The sequence below is a fragment of the Triticum aestivum genome, chromosome 2A (assembly GCF_018294505.1).
Source record: "Triticum aestivum cultivar Chinese Spring chromosome 2A, IWGSC CS RefSeq v2.1, whole genome shotgun sequence".
In the NCBI taxonomy this organism is placed as follows: domain Eukaryota; kingdom Viridiplantae; phylum Streptophyta; class Magnoliopsida; order Poales; family Poaceae; genus Triticum; species Triticum aestivum.
Window position 1 is genome coordinate 694,451,202 of NC_057797.1, and position 10,283 is coordinate 694,461,484.

The window sequence follows — 10,283 nt, forward strand, 5'->3', positions numbered from 1 at the left end:
CAGATTATGGTCTTGCTCTGCCAATAGTTGTCTGAGCTCCTAAAAGAATTGCCAATTTCATGCGTGCATCTTACTATTGACGGATGATGGCACTGTCATCGCTTCCTAGGACTTGTCTTCTACCTCAAGAGCATATACCATTTTTTGTCTTGAACCGAGAGGGCATCTCAGCGTTTTGGAGTTCGTCGTTGGAAATGGCGGATTCTTTCTTGTTTGAAATCTCCGGCGCATGCATCATGACTACGTGTTGAACTACGCCATCTGACAGCAATTTCGTTCCCGCAAAAACAACCTGCCCATGCTCGCCTATATATTCCGACATTCGTCTTCAGCTCCAGCTCCAAGTAGCAGCAGTCAGTGTCATCTTAACACTGATCCCTCTCCAATGGATTATTTGGCCATAGTCGTGGCACTCGTTGTTGTCACCGCCTCGTCCATTGCCATCCACCTCCTCGCCAGAGCCAAGAAAGCACGGCCGGGCAACCTTCCCCCGGGCTCCCTCGGCCTGCCGGTTATCGGCCAGAGCCTCGGCCTCCTTCGGGCCATGCGCGGCGACGGCGGCAGCCGCTGGATCCAGGACCGGATCGACAGGTACGGGCCCGTGTCCAAGCTGTCACTGTTCGGCAGGCCGACGGTGCTCCTGGCCGGGCCGGCGGCCAACAAGTTCCTGTTCTTCAGCGGCGCTTTCTCCACCCGGCAGCCCCGGTCCGTGCAGCGGATACTCGGGGAGAAGAGCATCCTCGACCTCCACGGCGCCGACCACCGGCGCATCCGCGGCGCCCTGCTCGAGTTCCTCAGGCCGGACATGCTCAAGGCGTACGTGGGCAGGATCGACGGCGAGGTGCGGCGCCACCTCCAGGAGAACTGGGCCGGCCGCGCCACCGTCACGGTGCTGCCGCTCATGAAGCGGCTCACGTTCGACATCATCTCAGCGCTGCTCTTCGGTCTCGAGAGGGGCGCCGTGCGGGACGCCCTGGCCGCCGACTTCGTGCGCATGGTCGAGGGCATATGGGCCGTCCCGGTGAACCTGCCGTTCACGGCCTTCAGCCGGAGCCTCAAGGCTAGCGGCAGAGCCCGCCGGGTGCTCCAGGAGATCACCCGGGAGAAGAAGAAGGCCAGCCAGGTGGAGGTGGAGCACGGCAACGGCAAGGCGTCGCGGAACAGCGACCTCATCACCTGCCTGCTCAGCCTGAGGGACGGCCATGGCGAGCGGCTGCTGACCGACGAGGAGATCGTCGACAACGCCATGGTCGCCCTCATCGCCGGCCACGACACGTCGTCCATCCTTATGACGTTCATGGTCCGCCACCTTGCCAGCGACGATGCCACCCTCGCCGCCATGGTTCAAGGCAATTGACTGATTGGTGAATCAAACTACCAACCCGCCATGGTCATGAACACATGAACTCATGATGTGTGTTTCGTTTCGTGATACAGAGCATGAGGAGATCGCCAAGAACAAAGGTGACGGCGAGGCTCTCACCTGGGAAGATCTGGCGAAGATGAAGCTCACATGGCGGGTCGCGCAGGAGACGCTCCGCGTCGTCCCTCCGATCTTCGGCAACTTCAGAAGAGCACTCGAGGACACCGAGTTCGATGGCTACCTCATCCCAAAAGGATGGCAGGTCAGTCCGTACCAATCACCATAGGCAGCTAGTAGAAACCTGATGCAAAATCTTGACGTTTTTCAGGTGTTCTGGACGGCAAACGTGACGCACATGGACGCGAGCATCTTCCACGAGCCGGCCAAGTTCGACCCGTCCCGGTTTGAGACCGAGAACCAAAGGGCGTCGGCGGCGCCGCCGTTCTCCTTCGTCGCCTTCGGGGGCGGCCCGAGGATCTGCCCAGGGATAGAGTTTTCCAGGATCGAGACGCTGGTGACGATGCACCACCTTGTGAGGCAGTTCAGATGGAAGCTCTGCTGCAAGGAGGACACCTTCGTGAGGGACCCCATGCCGTCGCCGCTGCTCGGCCTGCCCGTCCAAATCGAGCACAGGGCCTCTCCTTGATCCTCACCAATCCTCAAAAGTTACAACAATCTCCATATCATGATCGGTCGGTCGGTCAGTCGCACCACAGCATTGCAGACTTGCAGTAGAATAGAGAGATAAATGAAAATGTAGCGGGAGATATGAGAGGAGGCATATACGAATAACAAAGTAATCAACTATTTGTCTCACAAGAATAAAATGGGCAACAACAAAGATGATTTGCTTCACGGTTATTTGGTGTTCGTAGAGGCAGCATGTACACCACATCAATGGAGATGGTATGGATCCAGCAGGCTCACTCCGCAGTCATTGGCAAGTAGACCTCGTTTTGTTTTGTCTATATAGCATTGTTTTGCAGCAAAATGATTTCAAAATGTAATTTCTTTATAGCATTGCTCTTGTGTTTAGGCTCAATGGCGCAAAATCAAGAGAAACACATGAGGTGGAGGTCAGCATATCTGTATTCACTAGATTCCAAAGGCATTATGGTTTTGAAATCATGAGAGAGGTCCTGAATAAAGATGGAAAATCATAACTAGTAGTCTCGGTTTAACACAGTTTCTAAAGTCATCTGAAATCGTTTGCCTGAGTTCAAACTCTGAAATCGTTTGCCTGAGTTCAAACTCTGAAATAATTCTCTCTAGTAACATACTGATTTACTTCATTTTTCACAGACCGCTGATTTCCCGAATTAGATTTTCTTTTTGCTAAGCCATCCTGCCACATACCTTCTGTCCAAGACCAAACCTCGTAGGCTGGTCATAGCTTTCGAGCACGGAAGTGGATCAAGGAGCAACACACTCGACGGCAGCGGCACAGGATGCCTACGGTCCACCGCACCTTCCTTCCGTGCCGGTGCACTCACCGTGGAATATTCAGATCAGGGTTCTATCTGCAATTCTGCATCACTAATCATGCCAAGTTACATATGGTTTCCTAGGCAAAAACATACATAATCAGAAGTTCATAACCAGAACACAGCAATTAGCACACAAGATGGTTGAAATCTTCAAAAATAAAGGATTAGTCCACTTGGTTTGATTGAAGCACTCACGCCATAAATAAATCATGCTCAACACAATAGCATCAAACAAGTAGTCATCCTGAACACAACAAAACATGCATTAGCAACATTTCGTTCTCAGGATTAAACAAGCACTCATCCACACCAAGCAAACAGAATCCGGCGGGGCTCCGTTCTCATCAGGGACAGCCCCGGGCACCAACGCCAGCATCCCTCTCCGGTACTCTTCGGTGTTGCTGTACTCATCCATGAAGTTATCCATGCCTATGTACAAGGCCCTGCCCATCTCATGCCACAAGAAAAGGGCCATTGAGATTGGCGGCCTGGCCTGCTTGAGCTCCTCCGGCAGCTTATCCCCCACCTTCAGGCCAAGGCCAAGGTGGTGCTTGACGTAGGCGGCGGCGTCGCGGCGCTGGAAGGCGACCCGGCTGACCAGGCGCGCGGCCAGGCACCTCCGCCGGAACAGAAGCTCGTCGTGGTAGTCGCGCAGCTCCTTGTGTATGTCCATCAGCTCGTGCAGCTCCTCGGTCCCTGACGCGTGCAGCTCCTTCAGGCGGTCGATCCTCCACCGATCCTCGTCCGTCATCGGCACCCGGCGGCGCGTCTTCTTCCCTGCGACGACACCAAAATCAAAGACCATGGGATGGTGAACAAAACCTCCAATGGTTCTCATGGGCTGCGGAGATTGGACCTGGATTCGCGAGGTCCGCGGGAGCGGTTGCCGGTGCGGGGCGCGCGAGCGGCTTCTCCTTTCCGGCGCCGGCCGGCGGGAGCGGTGCTCCGGTGAAGGTGGCCATGGATGGTCGCAGGGGTAAGTTACCGGCGAGGAGGGTTTTGCAGTTGCGGCGATGGAGGGAGGTCAGCGATCGCCGCGACGGAATGAGAACCGGACCGAGTTGAACAGAACTACGTACTGGATCTCCTTTCTCGTGATGGGCTGCATGTGCGCAGCGGCAAGTATTGCTTGGTCTACTTTTTGAGATTTATCAAAAAAACTCAAACAAAAAAAAAACTTTTTGAGATTTATTATGGGATTTTTTCCCCTCGGAAAAAATATTATGGGATTTTTGTTCGATTATTATTCAACTTTGCTTTTTCCAAAATGCCTGAAAAACTGCTATATGAAAATGGGAAGAAAATCGAAAAAAACTGTCCCCTCACTATATGGTTTCTACTTAATTACAAGGAGCATGATTACGAAATAAAACTGAAGAATCCCGCCAACGAAAAATTGGACAAAGGGGCAGCTCATTCCAGCAGTTCTTTTGTTACTTCTCCGGTGTTCTTGACCATAGCGTTCTTTCAAATTTCTCTAGTTTCACTTGGTTTCATATTTGGTTGTGATTCTCTTAGGCAAAGTCTTTTGCAAAAATCATTGATGGATTTTATCGGGTAGGTCAACTGGACACGGATAGCCACACCTCTGACGAAAATAGACGTCCATGCGAATTGATTGGAAAACTACCGCAATATCTGGGGAACGATAGTTGGGGCAGCGGGCGATTAGTTTGCCAGGGAACGGCTCAGCGAGCGTCTTCAATCGCTGAAAAGAACCCCAAGAGCAAAACCCTCTGTGTACGAGAAACTGACCCTCACAAGCACGTGCCCCTAGTTGGGCAAAAACAAGGACCTAGTTAAGCTTAAACTTGTTTATTTTGGACCTGACTTAGATTAGCTACTCAAAAAATGACATGATATACAAAATAAAAATGCCACCTGAGTTCAAAAATGGATCACATACAGAAAAATGCCTTGAACAAAATCTAATTTCAATGCCTTAAGATACAAACGACCGGATAGTGGGGGTATGCTTAAACATAAGTTTCCAATGTCTAAATTTTAAAAAAAAACATCTTATTGTACACAAAAAGGTGCCCGTGATATTTGTACCAAAAAATGCCATACAATGGACGGATGGCCATGGACTCGCAAGCTTCTGATGTGATGGTGCCCGATCTCTCACGAGAGAGGTGGGGGAAGCTTGGTGCCTTGCTAGGAGAAGTGTTAGATGTAGATCTGATAGAACTGGCAGGATCCGTAATGAGTTTATTAGAGTGAGAGTGTTGCATGATGTAGATGAACCCCTCTCTAGGAAAATAGAAACAAGAGAGCGTTGTGCTGGAAGCATTTTCGACTATTCTATGGTACATTCACACGGTGTGCCCTCGGTCTTACTATGGTCGAAAAGACATTCATTCAGAAGATCCTTCAGGAGCGTCCAATCTTTGTCCGGGCTCTTCGGGGAGTCCTTGAAGTAAGAATTGTTGGGTTTCGTAGTAATTTCAAAAATTTTCCTACGCGCACACAGGATCATGTGATGCATAGCAACGAGAGGAGAGTGTTGTCTACGTACCCAACGCAGACCGGCTGCGGAAGCAATGACACGACGTAGAGGAAGTAGTCGTACGTCTTCACGATCCAACCGATCAAGCACCGAAACTACGGCACCTCCGAGTTCGAGCACACGTTCAGCTCGATGACGATCCCCGGACTCCGATCCAGCAAAGTGTCGGGGAAGAGTTTCGTCAGCACGACGGCGTGGTGACGATCTTGATGAACTACAGCAGCAGGGCTTCGCCTAAACTCCGCTACAGTATTATCGAGGAATATGGTGGCAGGGGGCACCGCACACGGCTAAGGAATCGATCACGTGGATCAACTTGTGTCAACTTGTGTGTTTAGAGGTGCCTCTGCCTCCGTATATAAAGGATGGAGGAGGAGGAGGCCGGCCAAGGCAAAGGTGCGGCCAGGATAGGGAGTCCTACTAGGACTCCAAGTCCTAGTAGGAGTCCACCAAGAGGGGAGGAAGGGAGAAGGAATAGGAGGAGAAGGAGAGGTGGCCGGCCCCCTTTTCCCTAGTCCAATTCGGACTAGAGGGGAGGGGGGGCGCAGCCTTTTTCTCCTCTTCCCACTAAAGCCCATCAAGGCCCAATACTCTTCCCCGTATTCCCGTAACCCCCCGGTACTCCGAAAAATACCCGAATCACTCGGAACCTTTCCGAACTCCGAATATAGTCGTCCAATATATCGATCTTTACGTCTCGGCCATTTCGAGACTCCTCGTCATGTCCCCGATCTCATCCGGGACTCCGAACTCCTTCGGTACATCAAAACTCATAAACTCATAATATAACTGTCATCGAAACCTTAAGCGTGCGGACCCTACGGGTTCGAGAACAATGTAGACATGACCAAGACACGTTTCCGGTCAATAACCAATAGCGGGACCTGGATGCCCATATTGGCTCCTACATATTCTACGAAGATCTTTATCGGTCAGACCGCATAACGACATACGTTGTTCCCTTTGTCATCGGTATGTTACTTGCCCGAGATTTGATCGTCGGTATCCAATACCTAGTTCAATCTCGTTACCGGCAAGTCTCTTTACTCGTTCCGTAATACATCATCTCACAACTAACATATTAGTTGCAGTGCTTGCAAGGCTTATGTGATGTGCATTACCGAGAGGGCCCAGAGATACCTCTCCGACAATCGGAGTGACAAATCCTAATCTCTAAATACGCCAACCCAACATCTACCTTTGGAGACACCTGTAATGCTCCTTTATAATCACCCATTTACGTTGTGACGTTTGGTAGCACCCAAAGTGTTCCTCCGGCAAACGGGAGTTACATAATCTCATAGTCGTAGGAACATGTATAAGTCATGAAGAAAGCAATAGCAACATACTAAACGATCAGGTGCTAAGCTAATGGAATGGGTCATGTCAATCAGATCATTCTACTAATGATGTGACCTCGTTAATCAAATAACAACTTATTGTTCATGGTTAGGAAACATAACCATCTTTGATTAACGAGCTAGTCAAGTAGAGGCATACTAGTGACACTCTGTTTGTCTATGTATTCACACATGTATTATGTTTCCGGTTAATACAATTCTAGCATGAATAATAAACATTTATCATGATATAAGGAAATAAATAATAACTTTATTATTGCCTCTAGGGCATATTTCCTTCAGTCTCCCACTTGCACTAGAGTCAATAATCTAGTTCACATCGCCATGTGATTTAACAGCAATAGTTCATATCACCATGTGATTAACACCCATAGTTCACATCGCTATGTAACCAACACCCAAAGGGTTTACTAGATTCAGTAATCTAGTTTACATCGCTATGTGATTAACACCCAAAGAGTACTAAGGTGTGATCATGTTTTGCTCGTGAGAGAAGCTTAGTCAACGGGTCTGTCATATTCAGAGCCGTATGTATTTTGCAAATATCCTATGTCTACAATGCTCTGTGCGGAGCTACTCTAGCTAATTGCTCCCACTTTCAATATGTATCCAGATTGAGACTTAGAGTCATCTGGATCAGTGTAAAAGTTTGCACTGATGTAACTTTTACAACAAACTCTTTTATCACCTCCATAATCGAGAAACATCTCCTTAGTCCTTACTAAGGATATTCTTGACCAATGTCCAGTGATCTACTCCTAGATCACTATTGTACTCCCTTGCCAAATACAGAGCAAGGTATACAATAGGTCTGGTACATAGCATAGCATACTTTATAGAACCTATGACTGAGGCATAGGGAATGACTTTTCATTCTCTTTCTATTTTCTGCTGTGGTCGGGATTTGAGTCTTACTCAATTTCATACCTTTGCAACACAGGCAAGAACTCTTTCTTTAACTGTTCCATTTTGAACTATTTCAAAATCTTGCCAAGGTATGTAGTCATTGAAAATCTTTATCAAGTGTCTTGATCTATCTCAATAGATCTTGATTCTCAATATATAAGTAGCTTTTACTGAGGTCTTTTCTTGAAAAACTTTTATTCAAATATCCCTTTATGCTATCCAGAAATTCTATATCATTTCCAATCAATAATATGTCATTCACATATAATATCAGAAATGCTACAGAGCTCCCACTCACTTTCTTGTAAATACAGGCTTCTCCAAAAGTCTGTATAAAACCAAATGCTTTGATCACACTATCAAAACGTTTATTCCAACTCTGAGAGGCTTACACCAGTCCATAAATGGATCGCTGGAGCTTGCACACTTTGTTAGCTCCCTTTGGATCGACAAAACCTTCCGGTTGCATCATATACAACTCTTCTTCCAGAAATCCATTCAGGAATGCAGTTTTGACATCCATCTGCCAAATTTCATAATCATAAAATGCGGCAATTGCTAACATGATTCGGACAGACTTTTAAGCATCAATACGAGTAAGAAAATCTCATCGTATTCAACACCTTGAACTTTGTCAAAAACCTTTTTCGACAAGTCTAGCTTTGTAGATAGTAACACTACTATCAACGTCCGTCTTCCTCTTGAAGATCCATTTATTCTTAATGACTCACCGATCATCGGGCAAGTCAATCAAAGTCTACACTTTGTTCTCATACATGGATCATATCTCAGATTTCATGGTCTCAAGCCATTTCATGGAATCTGGGCTCATCATTGCTTCCTCATAGTTCGTAGGTTCATCATGGTCTAGTAACATGACTTCCAGAACATGATTACCGTACCACTCTGGTGCGGATCTTACTCTGGAAGACCTACGAGGTTTGGTAGTAACTTGATCTGAAGTTTGATGATCATCATCATTAACTTCCTCACTTATTGGTGTAGGAATCACTGGAACTGATTTCTGTGATGAACTACTTTCCAATAAGGGAGAAGGTATAATTACCTCATCAAGTTCTACTCTCCTCCCACTCACTTCTTTCGAGAGAAACTCCTTCTCTGGAAAGGATCCATTTTAGCAACGAATGTCTTGCCTTCGGATCTGTGATAGAAGGTGTACCCAACAATTTCCTTTGGGTATGAAGACGCACTTCTCCGATTTGGGTTCGAGCTTATCAGGATGAAACCTTTTTCACATAAGCATCGCAGCCCCAAACTTTAAGAAACAACAGGTTAGGTTTACTGCTAAACCATAGTTCATACAGTGTCGTCTCAACGGATTTAGATGGTGCCCTATTTTAAAACGTGAATGCAGCTGTCTCTAATGCATAACCCCAAAACGATAGTGGTAAAGAGATATCATAGATCGCACCATATCAAATAAAGTGCGGTTACGACGTTCGGACACACCATAACGATGTGGTGTTCCAGGTGGCGTGAGCTGTGAAACTATTCCACATTGTTTTAATTGAAGACCAAACTCGTAACTCAAATATTTGTCTCCGCGATCAGATCGCAGAAACTTTATTTTCTTGTTACGATGATTTTTCCACTTCACTCTGAAATTCTTTGAACCTTTCAACTATTTCAGACTTATGTTTCATCAAGTAGATATACCCATATCTGCTCAAATCATCTTGTGAAGGTCAGAAAACAACGATGCTTGCCACGAGCAACAGCACTCATTGGATCGCATACATCGGTATGTATTAGGGCATGTACAATGATTCTATCTTAGCAATGCCACGTAGGATAAATGATGAGGTGGAGGAGAGAGAAATCATAAGAGAAGGCTTGTCTTCTCTTAATTAAGAGAAGGCAAGAGATGATCTCTTAGCACAATATGTCTCACCATATTTTTAGGAATAACTAGTTATTGAAGATAAGGCTAAGAGATGACCCATTGTAGACATGTTTTTTTGTTATCTCTAAATTACATGCAAGATTTAAGATAAGACCGCTTTATCAACCATTGTACATGCCCTTATTTCCAACAAGTCAGTAACTCGTTCCATTGTTCCGAAGAACGGAGTTTTAGTCATCTTGCCCAAAAGGCACGGTTCGCAAGCATCAAATGATTCATAACCAAGTGATTCCGAAAATCCATCTTTATGGAGTTTCTTCATGCGCTTTACACCGATATGACCCAAACGGCAGTGCCACAAATAAGTTGCACTATCATTATTAACTTTGCATCTTTTGGCATCAATATTATGAATATGTGTATCACTACGATCGAGATCCAATGAACCATTTTCATTGGGTGTGTAACCATATAAGGTTTTATTCATGTAAATAGAACAACAGTTTATTCTCTTACTTAAATGAATAACCGTATTGCAATAAACATGATCAAATCATATTCATGCTCAACGCAAACACCAAATAACATTTATTTAGGTTCAACACTAATCCCGAAAGAATAGGGAGTGTGCGATGATGATCATTTCAATCTTGAAACTACTTTCAACACACATCATCACTTCACCCTTAACTAGTTTCTGTTTATTCTGCAACTCCCGTTTCGAGTTACTACTCTTAGTAACTGAACCAGTACCAAATACCGAGGGGTTGCTATAAACACTAGTAAAGCACAC

General features: G+C 46.4%; 2 protein-coding genes across 2 annotated transcripts; one reads left to right on the forward strand and one right to left on the reverse strand.

The window, feature by feature from the left end:
* The first annotated feature begins 359 nt into the window (after positions 1-359).
* LOC123185993 (cytochrome P450 716B1-like) lies at positions 360-2,195 on the forward strand. Its single transcript, XM_044597795.1, has 3 exons — positions 360-1,349; positions 1,438-1,625; positions 1,692-2,195. Exons 1-3 carry the CDS (start codon positions 386-388, stop codon positions 2,007-2,009), a joined length of 1,470 nt encoding a protein of 489 aa, XP_044453730.1. The 5' UTR covers positions 360-385; the 3' UTR covers positions 2,010-2,195.
* An 806-nt stretch (positions 2,196-3,001) lies between these two features.
* On the reverse strand, positions 3,002-5,420 carry LOC123185994 (uncharacterized). The gene is made up of 3 exons (XM_044597796.1): positions 5,369-5,420; positions 3,707-3,952; positions 3,002-3,627 (listed from the first exon to the last, which is right to left on the reverse strand). Exons 2-3 carry the CDS (start codon positions 3,810-3,812, stop codon positions 3,116-3,118), a joined length of 618 nt encoding a protein of 205 aa, XP_044453731.1. The 5' UTR covers positions 3,813-3,952; positions 5,369-5,420; the 3' UTR covers positions 3,002-3,115.
* Between the last annotated feature and the right edge of the window lie 4,863 nt (positions 5,421-10,283).

Bases quoted from the DNA above. Each gene is read 5' to 3' on its own strand.
- LOC123185993 (XM_044597795.1), top strand. From the start codon at position 386: ATGGATTATTTGGCCATAGTCGTGGCACTCGTTGTTGTCACCGCCTCG. The intron at 1,350-1,437 runs GCAATTGACTGA...TTCGTGATACAG, and splicing joins CCTCGCCGCCATGGTTCAAG to AGCATGAGGAGATCGCCAAG. The intron at 1,626-1,691 runs GTCAGTCCGTAC...GACGTTTTTCAG, and splicing joins TCATCCCAAAAGGATGGCAG to GTGTTCTGGACGGCAAACGT.
- LOC123185994 (XM_044597796.1), bottom strand. From the start codon at position 3,812: ATGGCCACCTTCACCGGAGCACCGCTCCCGCCGGCCGGCGCCGGAAAG. The intron at 3,628-3,706 runs GTCCAATCTCCG...GTGTCGTCGCAG, and splicing joins CGCGGACCTCGCGAATCCAG to GGAAGAAGACGCGCCGCCGG.